The 25,719-nt window shown below is 40.9% G+C and overlaps 1 protein-coding gene across 20 annotated transcripts in view; it reads right to left on the reverse strand.

Moving 5' to 3' along the window:
- Nucleotides 1-25,719, reverse strand: part of Shld2 (shieldin complex subunit 2) — an 81,637-nt gene that overhangs the window by 34,117 nt on the left and 21,801 nt on the right. For 3 of the 20 annotated variants that reach the window (XM_076544402.1, XM_076544400.1, XM_015995622.3), the window contains exons 1-2: nt 5,225-5,336; nt 2,183-2,320 (exon numbers count right to left, since the gene is read on the reverse strand). The exons of 3 other annotated variants lie outside the window; for them this stretch is intronic. Coding sequence is in view for 3 of the 17 variants with exons in the window: in XM_015995626.3 (XP_015851112.1) it covers nt 5,225-5,288 (64 nt within the window). In the remaining 14 variants the exon portion in view is untranslated. Of the gene's footprint in view, nt 1-695; nt 790-2,182; nt 2,321-4,526; nt 5,142-5,224; nt 5,350-25,719 lie in introns of those variants that run through there. 14 more of the 20 variants (XM_076544396.1, XM_076544395.1, XM_042284328.2 and 11 more) reach the window with 11 other exon arrangements.

Here is a 25,719-nt window from a genome sequence, read left to right on the forward strand (position 1 = left end):
AAGAGGAAGAAGTTGAAAAAGAATGAAGGAGGAGGAAGAAGAGGTAGAGGAGGAGGAAGGAAGAGGAGGAAGAGGAGGAGGAGGTGGTGGAAGAGGAGGAGGAGGTGGAAGAAAAGGAGGAAGAGAAATTAATAATAAGAAAGTCTTCAGGCCGGGCAGTGGTGGCGCACACCTTTAATCCCAGCACTCGGGAGGCAGAGGCAGACGGATCTCTGTGAGTTCGAGGCCAGCCTGGGCTACCAAGTGAGTTCCAGGAAAGGCGCAAAGTCTTCAATTAAAGACTGAGAGAAGGGCCAGGAAGCTGGCTCAGTGGGTAAAAGATGCTTCTACTATGCAAGCCTGACAACCCGAGTTCAATCCCTAGAAACCATGGTGGGAGGAGAGAAGTGACTCCCAAAGTTGTCCTCTGACCTCTACACACACACCATGGCACACGGAGACCTACATACCACACACACACACACACACACACACACACACACACACACACACACACACACACACAAATAATAATAATAATAATAATAATAATAATAAATCTAAATTTTAATTTTAAAATACTCAGAGAAACAAAGCTAAACATCAAACAAGTACATTTTTAGAATGTTCATTTCTTGTGCTATAAAATCCTGCCCCATTTAAATAACAATTCAGTTTTAAAGGGTAGACATTTATTTAATTGCCTTAACTATTACCCTTAAATATCTGTCTTCTTCACTCCATAGACTCTCTCAGTAGGTTTTGAACTTCCTCTGAACTCAATCTCAAAATCAAAATAGAAGGCTCAAACTGAAAGGCAAAGAACAAATTGGGGTGTTTTTGATATTTTGTTTGTTTTATGAGATAGGATTTTTCTGTGTAGCCTTGGCTGTCCTGGAACTCAATCTATAGACCAGGCAGGCCTTGGACTTACAGAGCTCAACCTGCTTCTGGCTCCTGAGTGCTAGAATCAAAGGCATGTGCCACCATGCTGGGCAGGGTCTTATGTAGTCCAGGTTGGTCCTGAACTTGTTACACATCCAAGGATGCCCTTGAATTCTTAACCTTCTCTTCTACCTACCAAATGCTGGGTTTATAAGTGTTCATCACTGCTGAGCATCTTTTCCGTAATACAAACTAATTCAAATTGATGGCAATAACTATGTAATGCATAAAAAGAAACTCATCATTTAAGCTTTTTTCCCCATAAATTATGGCACCTGGTGTAAGCAAATCTGAGTAAACATCCTGTTGGTTGGTAAAGAATCATATCAACTGATGACCTGTTCAAAACTGACTTTAATTAAACAGATGTATTCTAGAACCCACTAAAAAGCATTGATTAGTATAATAGTTTGGAGGCAAAAGGCAGAAAAGGTTTTGGGCCTGAGGTATTTTGGGCCAGAATCATCCCTTACTCTGACTACAAACTGGGGGGTCGGGGTGATTATTTGAACAGTGGTCTTGTTTTAAATTCATTACCATTAATCCCAAAGTAGGTCCTAGCAATTCTGTTCTTGCCTACACAATCCCATTTGAAATAACTCTTATATCTCTTCACTCTAAATCTCCAGCATCTCCTCCCCTGCCCTTACACACATCAGGTAAGCGTATTACTGATTTCTTTCACATTTACCAATATAACTCCATGGGATCTATATTCTTTTCTAGGTTCCTGTTACTATGGCTGAGCTCTTACACTCTGTGTGTGTGTGTGTGTGTGTGTGTGTGTGTGTGTGTGTGTGTGATGTGTGTCTACAGAAGCACATGAAGAGGCCAGAGAAAGACAGGGAGTATCCTCTACTGTCCCCCCTCATATTTTTTTGAGATAGAGTTTCTCACTGAATCTGAAGTTCACTGTTTAGGCTAAACTCGCTATCCAGTAAGCTCCCAGGCTCCACCTGTCTCTGCTCCACCAACACTAGGGTTACTGGCAGGCCATGCACAGCTTTTACATGAGTAGCTATATGCTAAGAATTGTTGAGCAACATGGTGAGACACATGACAATTAATTGTATTAACCTACTTTGTGCATGTTCAGAATATCAAAGAACTCAGGATGTAAATTAGTGGAGAACACTTGCCTAGCACGAAAACTCTTTTATCTCCAGTGCCGGGAAGGGGGTGGAATGGAGCAGGGAGGAATAGGGAAATCTTGAGTCTGACTAACTATGGACTGACTGATCTTAAGACAGGGTCTTACCCTATAGCCCAAGTTGTCCTGTCACTCACTGTCTAGGCTGGTCGCAGGCCCATGGTAATCCTCCACTTCAGCCTCCACCGTGCCTGGCTCGTGCCTGTAATCCCAGCACTCATGTAAATCCTCCACATTGAGAAATCACTGGAAAAACATCAGAGGATACACAAGAGTGAACATGGGAGACTTTCTAAGCACATATTAAAAATGAACAGCTATAAAGAAAACAATGGAATGGAAATATGTAATACCTAGAGAGCTACTGCTGTATTGCAACAAAAATATATAAACAAGAGATCCATGTTAATACAAATGCATCTTCTAAACATATAAATTTTAATTGAAAAATTAACATTAAAAATACATAACTTAGCCAGGCAATGGTGGTACATGCCTTTAATACCAGCACTTAGAAGGCAGAGACAGGCAGAGTTAGAGGCCAGCCTGGTCTACAGAGTGAGTTCTAGGACAGTCAGGGCTACACAGAGAAACCTTGTCTCAAAGAAAAAAAAAAGTAAAGAATATATAACTTAGCCAGGCATTGGTAGCACAAACCGAACCTTTAATCCCAGCACCAGGGAGGCAGAGCCAGGTGCATCTCTATAAGTTCAAAGCCAATCTGGTCTACTAAACAAGCTCCATGACAGCCAGGGCTGCTGTAGAGAGGAAATCCTGTCTCAAAAAACTTTTTAAAAACAGACTCCAAACAGGCAAGTATATAGTACAGCACAGTAGAGTACACTGCAGTAGTGCAGCTGGTATATAGTACAGCACAGTAGAGTATACTGCAGTAGTGCAGCTGGTATATAGTACAGCACAGTAGAGTGCACTGCAGTAGTGCAGCTGGTATATAGTACAGCATCGTAGAGTAAGTACACTGCAGTAGTGCAGCTGGTATATAGTACAGCACAGTAGAGTGCACTGCAGTAGTGCAGCTGGTATATAGTACAGCACAGTAGAGTATACTGCAGTAGTGCAGCTGGTATATAGTACAGCACAGTAGACTGCACTGCAGTAGTGCAGCTGGTATATAGTACAGCACAGTAGAGTACACTGCAGTAGTGCAGCTGGTATATAGTACAGCACAGTAGAGTGCACTGCAGTAATGCAGCTGGTATACAGTACAGCACAGTAGAGTACACTGCAGTAGTGCAGCTGGTATACAGTACAGCACAGTAGAGTACACTGCAGTAGTGCAGCTGGTATATAGTACAGTAGAGTATACTGCAGTAGTGCAGCTGGTATACAGTACAGCACAGTAGAGTACACTGCAGTAGTGCAGCTGGTATATAGTACAGCACAGTAGAGTGCACTGCAGTAGTGCAGCTGGTATACAGTACAGCACAGTAGAGTACACTGCAGTAGTGCAGCTGGTATACAGTACAGCACAGTAGAGTACACTGCAGTAGTGCAGCTGGTATACAGTACAGCACAGTAGAGTGCACTGCAGTAGTGCAGCTGGTATACAGTACAGCACAGTAGAGTGCACTGCAACAGTGCACACTTGTAATCCTAGGACTTTGGAGACAAAAGCAGCAGAGCCTCATCTGTGTGAGTCCAGCCTGAGGCTACAGAGCTGGACTCTCTCAGAAAGACCACGAGGGACCAAGGCTACAAATGACTGTTTTAAATATACTTCTATGTTTAATTTTTATGATATATGACTAATAGGTATTATTTTCATAATGCCAGCTCTTTTTCATTTGGTCATTCAGGCATTTCTTTCACAGTCTTCAGACAGAATATAATGTTCTAAGAATATAGAACAATATTGCTAATTTTTAATATGAAAGTTGAGAACAATGACAGCCGCTGTTGAAGTTTATCAGCTAAGGGGCTGGAGAGATGGCTCCGTGGTTAAGAGTACATATTGCTCTTTCAGGGGACCCAAGTTTGGTTCCCAGTACCCATATCAGGTGGCTCACCACAGACTAACTCTACTTCCACGGGATCCTCCTGGGCATCCCATGCCTTCTGGTAAATGCACACACACACACACACACACACACACACACACACACACACACACACACACAATGAATCATTAAAAAAATAGATACTGTAATTTTCAAATACCTTATAGCTTATAATAGTGAAGTACTGGGAAGACAGAGTAATAGCAGTTTTAGGTGTCACATTATACTCCTTGGAAATCAATGAACTAAGCATTCCTGTATCCAACACATAGCCCACCTTCATTTAACCCTCATAAAAATTACCTACATATGCAGTAACTGGTGTATGAGGGTTTTCTAATTTATATGCCATCAATTAGATTCACCACAAGGAGGCCCCAAATAGCATTTCAAAAACCTTCAAAATGCTATCAAGAGGAAGAGGGAATACTCACACAGCAAATCAAGTCATAAAAGTAACCACTGATTATAAACTCCCCTCTTAAGAACCTCTCGGCATTCTTCTCCAATGTTTCTTCCCTTTAGCCTTGAGTCTTTTCAAGCAAAGAAGAAAAGTCCTATGTTGCATCTTTGTCCTCATTTTTCCTTCAGCAAACTTAAATCTGTCTCCTATTATAATTTTGCTACACTACTCTCAATGTGGAGAACCCTCCAACAGACAGATGAAAGGTCAGTTTTCAATCCTCACCTTATTGAAATTTGAAACTGCTTACCAATCCTTTCCTCAAACATTCTACTTTCTTAATTCTGTGAGGCCACCAAATTAGAACTGCTTGGAGTTTTTAAACACAGATATGTATTAATTTATTTAATAATCAAAATTACTTGCCAGGCATTATGCTAAGCACTGGAAAACCAACAATAAGGGGGTTTAAGGGGCCTATTATAGTGGGAAAGATAAGAGTGATGATCATCAAAGAGAGGTAGGAAGTCATACAGAATTAAAAGCAGGATGTCAACAGAAAAAGCACAATGAGTATGGAGCTGCCTGTTAACCGCATTTTCCATAGGCTCTTAGGAATATGATTAATTACAAGTTTAATAATGTTCAAAACAAAGTGAGGTACAGCCTGGACTCATCTCCACTCCCCAAACCAACACAGGGCCCAGAAAGCTGTGCTAGTTGGCTTACCCAAGGGCCAGGCTGGCTGTAGGCTGTCTCCAAGATGTACAGAAAGATTGTAAAACCTTCCCATGTTCTGTGTCCTCACTTAGCATTTTCTCAGTATCTTGAAATCTGACTCTCACTTCCTATCTCTGTTAAGACAATAACAAAGTCCGAATTGCCAAATGAGAACTCACAGTACTGAACTGGGAAACACTCTGTTCCTTAGTTTCAGAACACGGCTCTTTCCCAACCAGTTCTTCCACTCATCTGATCATTCTTTTCCTTTCTGTTCTTTCTTGGGCTGTCTTGTTATTTCACAGGACTGTACAGAACTGCATCCAAGCCTATTCGTTTCATTGCCACATATCCAAGTATGCTTTAGGAGTCTGTATTGAGCTAAGCCTTCCTCAGCTTCAGACCTATTCATATTTGTAGCATTACTACATTTGACAGGATCACAGAAGGATCAAAATCCAAAGCCCTCCTTCTTCGCTTCAGTGCAGAGATAGTGGTACACACAGGGGCAACACAAACAATTTTGATACTTCAGAAAAACCTTCCAGATCCAGAAACGTCTGGAATGAATCAAAATGATGTAAAACACACGGCTTTTCATATGTGATAGTTATTTCACTATGCCTTCGTTTATTTGTCTCAACAAATACCCTAAGTGTGGGACTTTCACTCTTTTAAGAATTAGCTAGAAAATGGACTTGATTATTTAAAACTGAGTAACTATAACATAGCCAGTGAGATGGCTCCGGAGATAAAAGTACTTACTGAGCAAGCCTGATGAAGGCCTGAATTCAACCTCTGGGCCTCACAATCGAAGGAAAGAACCAACTTCCAAAAACTGTCCTTTGAACTCCACATGCCATGGCATGCATGTGTCCGCATGCGTACACACACACACATACACATACACACACCAAATAATACAATTTTTTAAATTATACCAAGGATGATGCTACTAAATAGTGTAAGGTATAGAAATGATGAGTATGTGAGTGGGGGTGGATAGTGGTGAGGACTGGTATTTATCATTGCAAGCTTACACACAAATAGTCATGGGTAAATGATGAATTTCAGTGATTCTAGGCTACATTTTGTACTCAGAAGGTTAAAGCTCATTAAAATACCAGGTGAAACCAGCAAGTACATATCCATTACCACAGTTAATAATTACACAGTTTCTCAATCTGCAGAAGGCCACCAGTCAGAAAGACTAATACACCACAGTCTTTATCTTTAGCGTGGTCAGTCTGGTGAATGTGTCCAAGATTTATAAAACAGGATGAACTGTATCAGCAGATTTTGTCTTTGCCAACACCACAACTTAAAAAAAAAAAAAAAGGCTTCTTATAAACTTCATGTGATTAAAAGAAACTACTTTCTCTACCACATAAATAACCAGAAAATCTCACAATTACAATGTGTCATAGCCATTATGAAGGTTTTTCATGTCTACTCCCCCAAATACTAAGCAATTTTAAGATTACACAATAATATCACTGGACAACAAAGCAGAGAGGGGGTCATAACTGAAGAAACACCAGTTTTGGAATAAGGCAGGTATGAATTCAAATCCCTCCTACTCTGAAACTAGCAAGTGCTAAAGCCAGATGACAGCCACACGAGGTTCATTCTACTATCCTATTTCTGTATATTCTTATCATTCATAATAACGTTAAGCTTCCTTATCTGTCAGGTGAGAATTGTTTCTTTGTTAATTGAGAATAACATCATTCCCACTTCACGGCATTGTGAGATGGCACACAATAATTAATATTAGCCCTCTATGGTCTTAAATCTAGGAAAGGAAACTACATTCACACTTACTTGGTAACATACCAACAAGTTGTATTTCCTTCAAGCTTTTTGTTCTTACATATATTTTTACGCAGTGGCAATGATAAAACTGAATTTTTTTTTTACTGCTTTGAATCATATATGATTCTTATGCCAATTTACAATCTCTTGTGGGATATGAGAGTTTGTTGCTAAAACTGTGACTCATGTATCCCAGGCTGGCCCCAAACTTGGCTTTGTAGCCAAGGATGACTGGCTTCTGGCCCTTACTCCTCCACTTACAGAGTACTAGGATTACAGGCACATGCCATGCCTAGTTTATGTAGTACTAGACATTGAGTCCAAGGCTTTATGCACGCTAAGCAACTACTCTATTAGCTGAGCTACATCTCCAGCCCCAGGACATCGAGTCTTAGCGGCATATGTCCAGGAGTGGTATATGTATCTGGGTCATATGGAAGTTCTAATTTTAGCTTGCTGAGACACCTTGACACATGGTGTCTACATGGATTTACACTCCCACTGACAATGTATAAGAGTTCTTCTTTAGCATATCCTCACCAGCATTTGTTTTCCTGATGATAGCCACTGACTGGGGTGAAATGGAGTCCCAAAAGAGTTTTCTATTTCCATAATGGCTAAAGACATTGAACACTTCTTTTTTTTTTTTTTTTTTTTAAAGATTTATTTATTTATTATGTATACAGAAGAGGGTGCCAGATCTCATTACAGATGGCTGTGAGCCACCACGTGGGTGCTGGGAATTGAACTCAGGACCTCTGGAAGAGCAGTCGGGCTCTTAACCTCTGAGCCATCTCTCCAGCCCCTTCCTTTTTTTTTTTTTTTTTTGTTTGTTTGTTTGTTTTTCGAAACAGGGTTTCTCTGCATAGCTTTGCGCCTTTCCTGGAGCTCACTTGGTAGCCCAGGCTGGCCTCGAACTCACAGAGATCTGCCTGGCTCTGCCTCCCGAGTGCTGGGATTAAAGGCGTGCGCCACCACCGCCCGACATTGAACACTTCTTAAAGTATCAGTGGCCATTTGTATTTCTTCTTTTGAGAACTGTCTGTTCAATCCGCCTGCCTCTGCCTCCCTAGTGCTGGGATTGAAGGCGTGCACCACCACCACCACCAGGCTCATTCATTAATTCTTAAAGCTACCTCCCCCCATTCCCCTCCCCCCCATGCTGTTGCTGGAGTCCCAGTCAGTGTTCCCGCCTGTGCCTGTGTCTTGAAGTGTTTTCCCAATGTTTCAACAGTTTCAGCATTTCAGGTTTCAAGTTTGAATTGATGCTTGAGTGGGGTGAAGAGATATGGATCTTTTTTTAAACATACATTTATTTATTTTTCACAAGTGTTGAGTGTACACACGCCTTGGCACATTTGTGGAGGTCAGAGGACAACTTTTGAGAGTTGATTCTCTCCTTCCACCATGTGAGCTCCAGGGACCAAACTTAGGGCTTAAGGCTTGGCAACAAGTGTGTTACCCACTAAGACATCTCACTAGGTCGTGTATCTAATTTCACTCTTCAGTGGGTGGATATTTAGTTTTTTCCAGCACTACTTAGTGAATATGCTGTCTTTTTTTTCAGTGTTTTCTTTTTGACACCTTTATCAGAAATTAGGTGCCCACAGCTAGGTGGGTTTTTTCTGGACCCTCCGTTATGTTCCACTGGTCTACGTGTCTATGTTTGTGCCTAAGCCATGCTGTCTTCGTCATTGGGGCTCTGTGGTATAGGTCAGGTCACATCAAATCAGTAATGTAATATTTCCAGCTACGTTCTTTCTGTTAGTGTTAGAGGCCAGCTCCCAGCTTTTACGGGTTTCTATGAAGAAGATAGAGTGATAAGAAAATATTAGACAGAAAGAGAAGAGGAAAAAGACAGAACCATAGGATAGTTTAGGGAGGGCCTGGATCAAAACCCAATGGCCCCTTCTGCCTCTTCAAAAGGGCTTTTTATAACAATGCCAAGGGGCAGAGCAAAGACCTTCCCCTGCTAGATCAAAGCACACCACAGAGCCAAGTGTATCTCCTAAACACCTGGTAACCACACCATGGTCAAAGCATTCCCTTATGCAGCCCTGCTGAGTCAAGCAAGCTCAGGTTCTCAGACTCTGAGAAAGTTCTCACTAGGAAACCTCCGTGGGTCTCCACAGCTTAGGACTGTGTAATGTTTACTTTGTCAACTTCACATACTACAGATCACTTGAGAAGAGACTCTCAATGTGGGATTGTGTATTTCAGGTTTGGCTAGAAGGCATGTACTGGGGAGGGGCATGTCTTAAGTATCTGATAGATGTGGGAAGATCTAGCCTAAAAGTGGTTGGCAACATTCCCTGGTTTGGGGTCCTGGATGTATAAAGAAGAAAGTGAGCTGAGTGTAAGCATAATTGCATTCATTCTCTCTGCTCTTGACTGTGGATGTGACTAGATGCTTCAAGTTTCCACTGCCTTGACTTGCCCAAAACGACAGATAATGACAGATTATAACACGGAATTGTGAGCTACAATAAACCCTTTCTCCCCTAGGTTGCTTTTGTCTAGGTACCATAGCCCAACAACTGGAAACAAACATGAAATAGTTTGCTCTGCTATCCCGGTCTTTGTGTTTCCATACACACTTATGATGGTTTTTCTAGTTCTATAAAGAATGTCCCTGAGATTTTGATGGAGATTACACTGGGTCTGGAGAATTCTGTCAATCCTGACCATGGAATGTCTTCTGATCATCTACTGTCTTCTTCAATTTCTTTTTTCAGTGTCCATTTTAAAATTGTCCTTATTAATAGTTTATATTTGTGCATATATATATAACACATGGAGATCAACGGACAACTTGTAGGAGTAAGTTTTCTTCTTCCACAACATGGATACAGGAATTGAACTCCAGTCATCAGCTTGGCAGCAAAGCACTTACCCAGAGAACTCTTCAGAGCTATGTCCACTACTAAACATTTAGTTATACTTCAAAATTTTTCAAATAGTAAGTAAGAGTGTGGTAGACTGGTAAAAATAAATCTAGGCTTTCACAGGTAGATTACTGTTGTCTACCTGTAGGAATTAGGATTACTTAGGCTTATTAAACTCTGTTTGATGTTGTATAACTGGAAAGGAAAGTATTAATATTTTAGTATTTTTTCCTCAAACCTTCCTTAGGAAGAGTTAGACAAGTTGATTTTTGGTCATGTTTCATCTAGCTGTCTCAGACATTTTAGAGTTAAGCAAAATCCAAGTAAGTTTACTCCAACGTACACTGGTTCTTTGCAGACTTATCAGCTTGGCCTTTTTTAATTTTAATTGCCAAACAGTCAAATTCTCTTTCCTACTCTATTCTTATCTATATCTTAAGATTTCCTAATTTTTAGGCATAAGGCAACATTAGTTCAATTAGTATTTCATTATTATTTAAATATCTTAACCAGAAAAATGAACAGAAATAAAAGGAAAACCCCCTTATTGCTTAAATTATTCTTATTTGTCATGTTTCTGAGAAAAATTCACAAGATGTGTGTATCAATATACACATCTTAAAAATGACCTCTTATACTGTCTAGCATGATGGAGATGCTTCTTGATTTACAATAGGGCTGTTATCTTGTTGAACTGTCTTAACTAAAGACATAGTTGTGGAAGCCCATAGAGGTTTCCTAGTGAGATCTGAGCTTGCTTTACCCAGCAGGGTTGCATAAGGGGATGGATTGACCACGTGCATGGTTACCAGGTGTTTGGAAGAGTCTGCACTTTGGATGTGCAGTGTGCTTTTATATAGCAAGGGGAGGGCTTTTGCCCAGCCCCTTGGCATTCCTGTAAAATGCCTTTCTGAAAAGACAGAAGGAGCCTGTGGATTTTGATCCAGGTCCTCCGGAAGCTATCCTGTGTTTGTCTGTCTCATCTCTGCTATCTTTCTATCTACTAATTCCTTATGCCTCTCTCTTCCTCATAGGAACCCTGTAAAAGGTGGGGGCGCCCCCACCCATAGTAAGTAAAAACTACGTTTAAAATGCAGATATGATGGCTCACATCTATAATCTCAGTACTTGAAAGGCTGAGGGGGGAGGTTTTCCACAAGTTCAAAAGCAGTCCGTGCTCCACAATAAGTTTTTTTTTTTTTCTGGTTTTTCGAGACAGGGTTTCTCTGTGTAGCTTTGCGCCTTTCGTGGGACTCACTTGGTAGTCCAGGCTGGCCTCGAACTCACAGAGATCCACCTGGCTCTGCCTCCCGAGTGCTGGGATTAAAGGCGTGCGCCACCACCGCCCGGCCACAATAAGTTTTATACCAGCCTGGAATACAGTACGAGACCCTGGTTCACAATCAATAAAAACTAGGGCCAGGAAGCTGGCTCAACAAGTAAAGGCATTAGTCACCAAGTTTCCTGACTTAAGTTCAATCCCCAGGCACATGACACACGGTAAAAGGGGCGAAGTGACATCTGAACGCTGTCCTCTAACCTCACATATAAATAAATAAAATAATAAACCACCTCAGACTGGAACAAATCTTGTCTCATTGCCCTACCAACACCTATTTCAGACTTCTGGTCCCCAGAACTGTAAGATATTACATCTCCTGTTTAAGTCACCCTAGTTCATAGTTCTTTGTTACTTTAGCTTGGGTAAACTCAAACCAATATTATTTCTGCAGGTATTTACGTCAGGGCTTTGGAAGACAGAAGACCAAAGACTTCCTGACATTCAAGCTCAATTGTTATTAAGAAAGGAAAATAATACAAAAGAGAAAAATTCCTAGATAGAAGAATTCTATGCTTAGAAAGTAGACTTCAGGTTCTTTAATACCTATTAAAACAGTTAACAATCACAGTCGAAAAGTATGATTCAACCAAGAGGAAAGACACAACTTAAACCATCTGCCTACTTCACTGTTAACACAAAACCTAACACTGACTTGGGTTTGTGGGCTTATTTAGAATAAAAACAAAGCTGGGATGTGGCGCAAGCATTTAATCCTATCAGGGAGGTCTCTGAGTTCAAGGCCAGCCTGGTCTATATGTTGAGTTTGAGGACAGCTAAGGCTACATAGAGAGACTCTGTCCCAGACAGACAGACAGATAAAAGAGTTGAGCATGATAGCACACATACCAATAGTCATGGCTGCTTGAGAGCCTGAGAGCCTGATGCAGGATCCCATGAGTCCACAGGCAACCTGAGTAACATAGTGAGACCTCCCCTCTCAAAATAATAAAAGTTCCCAGAATAAAAATAAAAGCTAACTTCATCAATTCACTTTACTGGGAATACAAGGAATAAAAGAAAATGTTACAGCACATGGAAGTAAACTCAGGAAGATTGATCTACAAGGCAAGTGGCTTAGTTTCTTTAATAAAGAAGTGGGAAGGGGCCAGGGAGATAACTTAGAGCAGCAGTTCTCAACCTGTGGGTTGTGACCCCTTTGGCAAACTTCTGTCTCCAAAAATATTTATATTATGATTCATAACAGTAGCAAAATTACAGTTATGAAGTAATAACAAAAATAGTTTTATGGTTGGGGGAGTCACCACAAGATGAGGAATTGTATTAAAGGGTTACAGCATTAGGAAGGTTGAGAACCACTGCCTTAGGGGGTAAAGGTGGTTGCCATGGAGTCTGACAAGCTGAGTTTAATCCTTGGGACCCACGTGATGAGACCAGAGAATAGACTCCTTCCTACATGTTATCTTCTGACTTACACACACACACACACACACACACACACACACACACACACACACACAAATACACAAGTAAAAATATAAGTAAATAAATTAAATTTTTTTTAGGTTAGCATATAACAAAAATATGAGAAGCCTGTTTTAAATAAAAGATATCTAAGAGATGAACCAAATGTCATGTTTGGATTTTATTTGAATCAGTAAAAAAGGCAGTTTTGAGAACAGGAAGGAAACCACCTGGACTCAGATAAGAAATAAATTACCATTACACATAAAATGTATTCAGCATAATAAGCTTATTGAACAACCTAGCTTAGCAACACCACGCACTGTGGGTACAGCTGTTTACTCTCATAATCACATGGCCGAATGGGAGCTGCTACTGCCCAGCATCACCGGAGAGCACTCTAGTACATACTGCTAGCTCAGGGAAAAATCAAATTCAAGTGCAATTTCTATTGAATGTTTATCATCTTTACATCATCATAAAGGTAAAACTCCTAGGAACTCGCTCTGTAGACCAGCTGGCTTTAAATTCAGAGATCTGCCTGCCTTGGCCTCTCGAGTGCTGGAACTAAAGGTGTTCACCATCGCCGGCTACCTAGCTTCCATTTTTTAACCTATTCAATTACATTCAACTCCTCTAATATTTTGCTTCGGTTTGAAAACCAAACAATATGTCAGTATCTCTAGTTATAAAGAACACCATTTCTCTGACCTTATTCTTCTACAACGCTCTGGTACCAACCAGCTGTTCAATTACATTTTACCTTACAAACAAGTTTATATTAATCATGATGTTAGATCATTTCACTCATTAACTTTGTCTCTTAATGTTTCTCATGAGGTTGTACTAGAGACCCAACAGCCAACTTCTGAACCAACTCTGGCCAGTGAAAAATGTCTAGAGCTCTTCAGTCAAGCTAATGGACTCCGGTACAGTGTACATCTTAGAGTAGACAGTGGTAAAAGAAATCATCAGTTTTGCTAATGACTACGAGAAAGCCTGCCAGAGAGTCTATGGTTGTTTGATCTATTCTTTTCCTATAATAGGACAAATTTGCCCCAGCTGTTTTCTTTTTATTTTGTTTTGTTTTTTTAAGACAGGTTCTTACTATATAGCTCTGGCTGTCCTAGAACTCACAACCATACAACACAGATTTTTTTTTTTTAATAGATCAAATCTGCTGGCAATTTCTTCATCGTTGTTAGTTTGAAAGAAAATTCAGACTTTTTACTGATTACAGGATTCTAGTTTTTGGTTTTCTTTCAGTATTTTGAAGAGACTATGGTGCAAAAATAGAGGTGCCTGGCTACATGTGGTTCACTGAGGGTCTGCACGTCCTCGGTTTTGTTAGGGGAATTTGTTTACTTATTTATTTACATTTGAGACAGAGTCTAAACCAAGATTACCTCCAACTCCTTATCTATCTGAGGATGATGAACTTCAGAACATCCTGCCTTCATTCAAGAGGGTGAGCCCTGTAACCGTAGGCTTTTAACACCATATTTGGTTATGAGGTACTAGAGATCAAAGCCAGGCAAGCACTCTACCAACTTATCTACATGCCCAGCTCTGTGATGGGCTCTAGTAATTTCCAGGGAAAGAATGACATTGCTCCAGCTCATACCTCTCATCTCGGAGGCTGAAGCAGAGGTGTTACCCTGTACTACAGAGTGAACTCCAAAGCCCCAGGCCAGCCTGGGCTATCGAGTGGACAATATAACTTTGTCCATCTGAAAAGGCAACGGGATGCTTCCTCAGTGTGTACATGGCTCGTTGTCTCAGTGCATGATGGTCTAAGTCCATCTAAAAAGTCTAAGCAGATGTAGGGCCTCCACCCCATACCTTATTTACACCTTACTTGCTTCTACAGCTCTCCATCTTCATCTGAGATTGTGCTCTTTACCTGTTGTTGGCATTCTGGCCCGCCCCTTGGGGACCCACCCTGCATCCTGACATAAACCCTCCTTTAAGGAAAACCCCTCCCTTCTCTCTCTCCCCCTTCCTCCCTTTCTCGCCATGAGGTGTGCACACCTCTGCTTTTCCTCTCCTTCTCTTTCTTCCTCTCTCTCTCTTTCTTTCTCTGTCTTGCTATTATAATAAACTCTCTCCACGTGGATGCCGCGCCTGGGGTGTGAGTGACTCTCCATCATGCCACATTACTGCCCACCGCATGTGCGTGGTGTGTTTCCCTCAACCACGGGGCACCTTGGCCCAACCCGGCAAGGTCTCTCCAGTGCTGTGTCCTCCACTACAGGTTAGGTCCATGGGTCAGGAATTTTATTTTGCTCATCAGTCACTATATCCTATGATCTAGAAAACTGGTTTTGCACAAATACGATTATTTACAGTTACAGATTATTTTAGTTTGTTTGGAGGCAATTAAATAAAAGAAGAAATACTTTCATGGGAGACCAGAAGTTTAGGAAACAAAAAACAAAACAGAACTTGTGTAATACTTGTCACTTTCTTTGTGCACATGACACATTTCATCACATTTGCTTGTCCAGACAAGTCATTTACTACTTCCTCATATCTTGCTATCAAACTCTCATTCTGAGCAGAAACTGTATATGCTCTTCACGAGGACAGAATTAGTAATTGCTCTCAGTGAAAATGAAGGAGGGTATTACTCATTGCTTGCTAATTATCTGTTATGGAATAATCTTTTTGTATACTGTGAAGATGTGTCTTTGCCAAGGAGCCTTCTGACTGGTTTAATAAAAGAGCTGACTGGCTGGTAGCAAGGTAGGAGGTATAGGCAGGAAGGCAAGACACAGAGGATGCTGGGAAGGAGGGCGGAGTCTCAGGAGTCAAGAGAGTACTTAGAGAGAAACAAGATGAACATCCTGTGTTGAAAGAAGGTACCACCATGTGGCAGAGGGTAGATAAGAAATATGGGTTAATTAAATGTAAGAGTTAGCTACCAACTGAGCATTTATAATTAATAGTAAGTCTCTGAATGGCTATTTGGGAGCTGCTTCTGAGACACAGAGAAACTCCACCTATAATTATCACTTACCATTTTTTTTTTAAACAATCCTAGTAGCTTCTGGAAACAAAACAAAACACTGTTAACAATCAGGTGGCAAAAATTGATATTTTTGACATCTGGCTTTAATAAAGAGAACTGAAGAAGTACAACAGCACTGAGTAAAAAGGAAGGATTCCAATGCTCAGAAAAAGATACAGTAATGCCTTAGGATTTAAAAGCTATGATCTTAAAATGCTTCCCTCTAATTAAGTAAGAAGCTAAAACAAAAAAGTTAACTATACTTTAAAAAAAAAAACATAACAAACTAGGCATGGAAACTTATACCTGTAATTCCAGCAAACAGAGCGCCATTCAAGGCCAATTTGGGCTATACTAAGTCTGAGGCCTGTTGGCTACACAGTGAGTTCAGGGCTAGTCTGAGCTATATACAGCAAGACCATGTCTTCAAAACAAAACAAAAGGAAAAAAATAGATAATGTAGTATGGAGGACCAGCCCCACACTTGCTTACCCCAGGAACTCTTGAGAACTGAGGAGGGATAAGACACTTAGTTAGAAATAGAGAATGGAGAGAAAACACAGGATGGACTCGGGTGGGCCTGGATCCCTATCCACGGGCCCAGAACTTTATTCCAAAGGTCTATTTATAACAATGCCAAGGGGTGGAGCAAAAGACCTCCCCCTTGCTAGTTACAGTCACCTGGTACCCAGGCCCATGGTCCAATCAACCTCTCATGCAGTCCTGCTGGGTACAGCCACTAGGAACCCTAGTGGGCTCCAACAATGCAGACAATTGATACAAAGTTTCTTGGGTTGAGTAAACTAAGTGATAAGAGATTAAGAATTACTTTTCAACGATCCCTGCCAAGCCACTTGATTCATTAAACTACACAGCTATGAAAAACTATGAAGATTAAAAGGGTGGAATGCAGTATCTAAGGCTTTCCCAAAGTCATAAAGACATAAAACCGGACTTGGGAACTAAGCCTGACCTCTGGAAAACACATCTAACAAAAATGCAAGACAGGAAATAACAAAACTAAGAGTTTGAAGGGGAAAGGAGAGAAAGAAATGACACTATTTTCATGATGTCAAAATTTGTCAAGGAAATGATACCAACTGCAGAAATCTTGCGTTTCAGTCCCTTGACCTCTCTAGTCTGTAAAGTAGGTATAACAATAGCCTCCCCCCTTTTGTGCAATTTTTCAAAGTCTGAACGACACAATGGGGGTCAGAGAGATGCTCAGCGGGGAAAAGCAGGTGCTGATCTTGCAGAGACCTAGGCCCGGCTCCCAGCCCCCACACGGTGGCTCACAACAGAGAATAACTCCAGTCCCACCACTCTCCTCTGGCTCCCATGGACACTGAACACACATAACACACATAACACACATACACACCACTGCAGGCAAAACACTCATGCATATAAAATAAAAAAAATGTAAGTAAAATCTAAAGATCATTTTTAAAAGCTAATATACATACAGCACTTACTACAGTGTTGAATATAAATATTATTAATAAAATCAGTAACATGTTTTTTTTTTTTTTTTTTTGATTTTTCGAGACAGGGTTTCTCTGTGTAGCTTTGCGCCTTTCCTGGGACTCACTTGGTAGTCCAGGCTGGCCTCGAACTCACAGAGATCCGCCTGCCTCTGCCTCCCGAGTGCTGGGATTAAAGGCGTGCGCCACCACCGCCCGGCTAGTAACATGTTTTTAAACAACTACAATTATTTTGATATCAAAATATCCATTTATCACAGTAACACTTATCTAGTATACTCAAAGGTTCAAAGCCTCTATTCTTTTCATGTGCGCATCCTTTAAAAAAAAAAGTACCTTGAGCTGGCTATGGTGGCGCAGGCCTTTAATCCCAGCACTTGGGAGGCAGAAGCAGGTGGATCTCTGGGAGTTCAGGGCCAGCCTGGTCTACATAGTGAGTTCCAGTTACACAGAGAAACCCTGTTGGGGAAACAAAAGTATCACACTCCACAAGGCATGGTGGCGCATGCCTGTAACATCCGCACTTGAAAGGCAGGAGGATCAGAAACACAAGGTCATCCTCAGCTATATGCCAAGTTTGAGGACAGGCTGGGCTACATGAGACCCTGTCTCTAAAAAGCAAAGAAAAAAAGAGATAAACAACAAAAGAGGAAAGTGACAGTCTAATGTTCTAGATCCAAGATTAAAAAAAAAAAAAAACAATTAATGAAAGTTATTTATAAAGATACCTATCACACTAAAGAATGGTGTGTCTAAAGTTCACTCACGTTTTATCTTATACTTTTTAGTTGCCATAATCAATCATTCACTCTCACTAAACAAGTTAGTCATTAAACAGGGAAACTTTGTACCAACTATACATTAACTCAGTAATGCTGAAGTAAGCTCTGTACCATTCCAGCATAGGTAAAGTCTCCAACTTACATATAGATTGTGTTCTCCAAGGAGATCTACAGTTCACTACAAAATATGAGAAGTACTTTTAAAATGATGGAATAAAGATAAGGCCATGGCAATAAACAAAGACCAAATAGGCCTATAATGAACCTACTAAAAACCTCTGGAAATGAAAGGAATAAACATAACCATTTAGATAACTTTCAACCATGTATTTTGAGCTCCTCACAGAAGGAAAAAAAGTAAGTGCACAAATTTGAGATTAGAAATTGTAGCTGGGTGGTGGTGACACATACCTTTAATCCCAGCACTCAGGAAGCAGAGGCAAGCAGATCTCTGAGTTTCAGGGCAGCCTGCTCTACAGAGAGAGTTCCAGGATAGCCAGGGTTACACAAAGACACCCTATCTCAAAAAAACAAAAACAAACAAAGAACAAGATTACAGATTGTAATTGTTTTATTTGTCATTGTATTGTTTTAGACACAATGTACGGCACAGAACTTGCCTTCTATGAGGAGCTTAAAATAATTGTTTAATGAATAATGACCGAGAATTCAGAGTCCTATTAGAACCAAGCTATTTCTTGGGAAAACACGTGACCATTTCTACATGAAAGAACATCTCGCCTAATCTCAGCGACAAGTCCAGAACTGGAACACCAAGAACTGCAGAGTGTATGCATGCAATCCCCGAGAAATCATGTTTTAGTCAGATCACTGCTATTTCTAAGTATGCATAAATCATTCTGTTGAGATTTCATCATATAAAACTTAACCTCCAAATTTCCCCTGACTTCTTTTCCTTTATCAATATGTTGAATAAAAACAGCAATGATCTATATTTTATCTAAGTCAATTCTTTAACTGCATTTATGCACAATTCCAATTAATAAGAAGATTATCAACTGCAAACTAAACTACAGCCAAAATGATGCCCTTGCCCCACAAAAGCTGGCAAGTAGCCTCGGCACATAATAGGGCTTGCTGCTGAGTCTGATGGTCTATCTGCATGAAATCCCCAAAACCCACATGGCAGACAGAACCCAGTTCAGAAAGCTGCCCTCTGACACATGCGCTCTCTCTCTCGCTCTCTCTCTCTCTCTCTCTCTCTCTCTCTCTCTCTCTCTCTCTCTCTCTCTCTCTCTCACACACACACACACACACACACACACACACACACAATAAAAAATTTTAAACATTAAAAAAAAAACTCTCCCTGAACTATTACAACTCAGTATTTACACAAAAATCCAGAGTAAAATCTAGTATTTCTCCAGCTCAGATCCAACAATCCCTAGTTTGGCTTTATCTAAGTAGACAAAGCTATGTGACACAAAGTCATTCACTGACAACACAAATTATCTTAGGCAGAAAAATAACTGCAAACCTTGCCGGGCAGTGGTGGTGCACAACTTTAAGCACTCAGGAGGCAGAGGCAGGCAGATCTCTGTGGGTTCAAGGCTAGCCTGGTCTACACAGTGAGTTCCAGGACAGCCAGAGCTATACAGAGAAATCCAGAGTTGGGATGGGTGTTGCAAAAATTACTAAAGATTACAATTTAAAATTACACAATTTAGTAAATAACCTATTTGTCATTCACAATAATACTGACCTTTGTATTTAAAAATTTTAAGAAAATGGGTAGAGAGCGTGCCCGGCATGTGCATCACATTCAATCCCCAGTTTAAATATGAGAGAAAGAAAATAAAATCTTAGAAAAACTCATCTAACAAGGAATTCCCTTAGCCAGGTGTGGTAGCACACACCTATAATCCTAGCAACTGAGAAGCTGAAGCAAAAGGATCATAAATTTGAGGCTAGCCTGGACTAAATACTGAGACCTTTAAATTTCTTTAATTTATATTACTCTAAGGCAATGGTTCTCACCCTTCTTAATGCTGCAACCCTTGAACACAGTTCCTCATGTTGTGTTACATAAGATTATTTTTGTTGCTACTTCATAACTGTAATTTTGCTACTGTTATGAATTGTAATGAAAATATCTGATGTGCAGGATACCTGATATGCAACCCCTGTGAAAGGGCCACCTTAACCCCCACCAAGGGGTCCTGACCCACTAGTTGAGAACCACTGCTCTAAGACCCCAACTAAATCTCTTACATTCTTTTTGTTTTGAAACAGGTCTTATGAAGCCCAGGTTGGCCTGGATCAACCCTAAGAACCTTCTTTTGTTGTTGTTGTTGTTGTTGTTTTGTTTGCAGGGGGTAGGGTTGTTTTGGTTTGAGATAAGGTCTTGCTGTGCAGTCCTTGCTAGCTGACCTAGTGTCCATCATGGAATCCAGGCTGGCAGTTAATTCATGGTGATACTCTTACCCCAGCCTCCCAAATGCTGAAATTACACATACGTGCTAACATACTCAACTTCCATAAGTATTATTTATATTGATTACCCTCTGCTTTAAAATTCTATGCTTTCATTGGATCCTATTTATGATTTTGTTTTATATAAATTCATAAACTATATAAGCATTTGTTAAAATGAAGATAAGATTATATGACCAAAATTGATAAATGTACTTCCCATCAAAATTCTAGGAGGCTCACCATGAGTTCAAGGCCAACCATGACTATAAAACAAATCCTCCATGAGTTCAAGGCCAGCCGTGGCTATAAAACAAACCCTCACGCTGGGGTTACAGGTGTACACAAAGCAGCCATACCTAACTTTGTACATGGGTGCTGGGATCCAAACTCAGACCCTCATGCTTGCACCGTGTTCTGACCCATCGCGCCATTTCTCCAGCCCAGTCTCACAACACTTTACAGAAGCTTAAATAATTTGCCTGCAGCCACAACACAAACACTCCATAAAAATCTGTCAGACATAAAATCATTTTTCTAAAACACTTGGAGTGGACCAAAAAGAGATGTATTTTCAGTCTAACTGCTAAACATTTATGTTCTCCTTTGAATATATAGCTTCTAAATGTTTAGGAAATGAAAGGAAAATGAGATTGAAAAGAACATTGCTGAAGAATGCAGTAGGTTATTTGGGAGAAACATGCAATACATTGTGTCTTCCTACGTGGGTATATGCTACATTGATTACATGGCTAAACAGTAATTACTGAAACAAAGTAGGTAAATTTGGTACTACCTTCCTTATATATAAGGAAACTGAAAAACAGAAACCTGTCAAGATCATAGAAATTACAAGGGACAAGTTAGGATTAGAAATAAGATTTAGTGCCCGGTGGTAGCTCACACCTTTTTTTTTTTTTTTTTCCCTGAGACAGGGTCTCTCTGTAGTTTTGGTGCCTGTCCTGGATCTCGCTCTGTAGACCAGGTTGGCCTCGAACTCACAGAGATCCGCCTGGCTCTGCCTCCCCAGTGCTGCTCCCAGGTGAGTTCGAGGCCAACCTGGTCTACAAAGCGAGTTCCAGGATAGCCAGGGCTACACAGAGAAACCCTGTCTTGAAAAACCAAAAAAAAAGAAAGAAAGAAAGAAAAATAAGATTTAACAATCCTCTTGCCTGGACTTCTTTGATAGCTGGGAAATATATATTAAATTATATATATATTGAGACAAGGTCTCTCTTTGTGGCCTAGACTACTGCCTCAACTCCACATGTAGCCCAGGCTGGCCTCAAACTCCACATGCTCCTGTCCCAGCCTCTCAAATGTGGGGTTGCAGGTGTACACCACAATGTCCAGCAACCATTCTCTTTTAGCTAAGGGTGTAATATGTTGTGCAGCTTAAGCTTTCCTATAGATTTTTCCTATAATCACCTTGTTTTAAATGACTGTCCATGCTCAGGCTACATCTGAAAAGTACTGTGCATAAACACACAAACAGCGAACAAGTATCCCATGGTGCCTTCCTTACATGCATGATTTTGAACATACTAATGGCTAAGACCACTTTAGGAAAGATACTTCACATGTTCTGGAGGATGATTTAAGCCTCTCTGAGGTTTTAGATAGCAATAATAAGATTTCCAAAAGAACATAAGTCAGCACAAAGCTAGTTTAGCATTATTAATAGGTGAGCTAATAAACAGGTCTGTGTTTACCCAGTCAGGTTTAGGTTTTGCTTATTATGTTGGCTGGAAAGCTGGAAGGAAAGTGGTTTAACTCCCATACAGCCTGCAGTTACCATGACAACACCACTTTATGAGAAGTGGAGCTGATGCCAGCATAAAACTGAGAAAGTCCACACCTAACACTGCTTACCATGTCCCTCCTTTCCATCTATTTCATAATTCATTCACATTCTAAAATGACAGCATCTCCTTAGGGGAAGAGGGAGATAATTAAGACTGAGAAGCTTCAATACGCTTGACAATACATGAATTTTCTTAGTTAAGTCTTTTTTGTTTCCATTACAGACATTTTTCTTTTTGAGACAGGGGCTCTCTATGTAACTTGGCTAGCCTAAAACTCAGCATGTGAAACTAAGTTAGACTTGAATGCAGGGAGACCTTTCTCCTGGGTACTGGGATTAAAGACTTGTGCTAACATAACTGGCCTAAAATTTTTTTAAAACAACCCCCAAATTCCAACAGCCTCTCTACTGCTTCTTGTTCAACTCTCTAAATTATGTTTATTTTCTTATTGTTTGGAGGCGCGGGGGGGGGGGGGGGGGGTAGTGAAGGCACACATAGGAAGTCAAGGACAGCACGCAGGAGTCAGTTCTCTGTACGGGCACAGGGGCCAAACTCGGGTTCTTAGGCTTGGGGGTAGTCACCTTTACCCACTCATCCATCTCTCTGGCCTGTTTAAAAAGTCCTATTACACTTTGTCTATGTGCTAGTGTACACATGCACGACAGTCCACATGTGGAGGTAGAAGCCAGCCTTTGGAAGTCAGTTCTCTCCTCCACCATGTGCGTCCTGGGGATCACATCAGGTTCCAGGCTTAATGGCAAGAGTCCTTCCTTGCTAAACCATTTTGCTGGCCCTCTTATTTGATTCATATAGCTACTCTTCAAGATACTATTTTAGACAAAGAAATGTTTTAAAAATGAAGTAACTCAGCTGGGCAGTGGTGGCACGCAACTTTAATCCCAGCACTAAGGGAGGCAGAGGCGAGAGGATCTCTGTGAGTTCGAGGTCAGCCTGGTCTACAGATCGAGCTCCAGGACAGCCAGAGCTACACAGAGAAACCCTGTCTTGGGGGGAAAAAAAGAATGAAGTAACTCTCCTAAGATTACAGAGCTAATAATAAAAAGGCATGACCAAGGTTCAAACTCAGACACAAATTACTAAATGGCTGTCGTTTTCTTTTATTTTGGGTTGTGAGCCTACCCTTTAATGGCTGAGCCATCTCTCTCCAGCCCAGCAGTCATTTTCTTAACCTGCAAAAAAACTAAAGTAATATGATGAACTGGATCGTCTCAAGGACCCCTAAACACTTGAAGTTTATGACTGATATAATCTTAGAGCACAGAGAGCAGAATGAAAGACTAATTTGGATTAAAATTGTTTTAGGAGACTGAAGAGATGAATCAGCAGCTAAAAGCATTTACTAATCTTGTACAGTACCCAGGTGTGGTGATACTGTGTTCCCCAAAATATTGTGCACCCTAATAAACTTATCTGGGGTCAGAGAACAGAATAGCCACTAGATACAGAGGCCAGAAAAAGGTGGCACACACCTTTAATCCTATCACTTGGGAGGCAGAAATCCATCTGGATCTCTGTGAGTTCAAAGCCACACTGGAAACAGCCAGGCATGGTGACTCACGCCTTTAATCCCAGGAAGTGATGGCAGAAAGCAGAAAGATATATAAGGCATGAGGACCAGGAACTAGGCAGGTTAGGCTTTTAGGCTTTTGAACAACACAGTCCAGCTGAGATCCATTCAGATGAGGACTGAGAGGCTTCCAGTCTGAGGAAACAGGATCAGCTGAGGAATTGGCATGGTGAGGTGGCTGTGGCTTGTTCTGCTTCTCTGATCTTCCAGCATTCACCCCAATATCTAACTCCAGGTTTGTTTTTACTAAAAGACCATTTAAGATGCGCGACACCCAGGTTTGGTTCCCGGTACCCTCCCCACACCGTCATAGTATAACTCCACCTCCTCCATCCACATAGTATAACTCCAGTTCCAGGTTATCTGATGCCCTCTTCTATCCTCTGCAGGCCCCGCACACACATAGTGCACATACATACACATGCAGGCAGGCAAACACTCATGCACAAAAAATAAAAATAAATGAATCTTTTTTGTTTTAGTATTAAAAATTCCTGGGAAGTGCTAGATGTGGTACATATCTGTAATCCAAGCATTTGGAAGATTATGGCAAAATGGGAATGTGAGGTTAGCCTGAACTAAATAGCAAAATCTTGTCTCAAAAAAAGAAAAGGCAAGAACTACGGATGTAGCTCAGAATGCTTGCATAGCATGCACAGATCTCTGAGTTCAATCTCCAAGACCACATAAAGTGGGCATGGCAGCACTTGTCTGCAACTTCAACTACTCTGCAGTGGAAGCAAGAAGATCAGCAGTTCACGTTCATCCACAATTACCATGAACCGGATTATAATCCTGGAATACACCCTGACTCAAAAAACAAAGAAGCAAAACAACTTACTAGGAAGTTCATTGTGAACAAGAATACAAAATGAGTTCAACCAGAAAAGGTAACAAGTAACTACAGCATTTAAAACTACTGTGGGAGTCCAGCTCCTACCTTTTGAAGGGTTCTTAGGTGGAGGAGAGAAGAATTAAGAAATGATAGATAGAGCGACCTAGCCAATAAGAAGAAAGGCAGAAACATAGGATAGCTTCAGGAGGGCCTGGGTCAATACCCAACAGCCTCAAAGTTTATTCAAAAGGGCTTTTTATAATATGCCAAGGGGAGAGTGTTATGAATTATTGTGCGGATCCTGCCAACTATGCCACAGGATTATAATCTGGCTGTACTCAAAGATCAGAACTACAACTACAGGGCCTTAAAAATAAATGGTAATAGACTCAGATATCACTGCCAACAGCTTAAAAAGTGTCTCTCCTTACTCAAGGTCTACTCAGGCTTAGGAATGCAAGCCCCCTGTCCTTGCTAACTTCATTAAGCTGTAACTAACTGGGAATCTGTATATTCAGACTTAATTTATATATATGCTCTCAAAGTTATAAATACATCTAACAGATTTTGTTCCCCCAGTCCTCAAACACCTGTAGAGATCTGAGAATATGGCACTTGATATAAAAGCTTTTGATGATAGAGGGACATGTCAGCTCCTGGCAGCATCCTGTATCTCCTCCAGGAAGATGGATGGCCACAGAAGAACTTCCACCCAGAAGCTTATGCAAGGTTGGCCATGCAGTGAAAAGCTGAGATCCTGCCCAGACTGTGACTAAGAGGAACAAAAGAGATAGGTTGTCCTCTCTGCCAAGACAGGTAGGATGACCTCCCCAAATTTCTATTTAAAAAAAAAAAAAATCTGTCAGATCTTCTGGGTTTATCAGCTGAACAAATGCTACCTTTGGGGCCTCTGTCCCCCAATGACAATGGTGAGACTTGGGATCGCTGCCTAGATAACTGGAAAGCTGTCTCACTTCTTAAATTTATCCTTCTCAGATCTGACAATGTTTGATGACTAGGGTATCAGTTTAACGGCCCCACGTTGGGCACCAATGTCACGAATTATTGCACTTGTGTGGGGGCCGGGGGATACTCGAGGA

Source organism: Peromyscus maniculatus, chromosome 9, assembly GCF_049852395.1.
Source record: "Peromyscus maniculatus bairdii isolate BWxNUB_F1_BW_parent chromosome 9, HU_Pman_BW_mat_3.1, whole genome shotgun sequence".
Taxonomy (NCBI): Eukaryota; Metazoa; Chordata; class Mammalia; order Rodentia; family Cricetidae; genus Peromyscus; species Peromyscus maniculatus.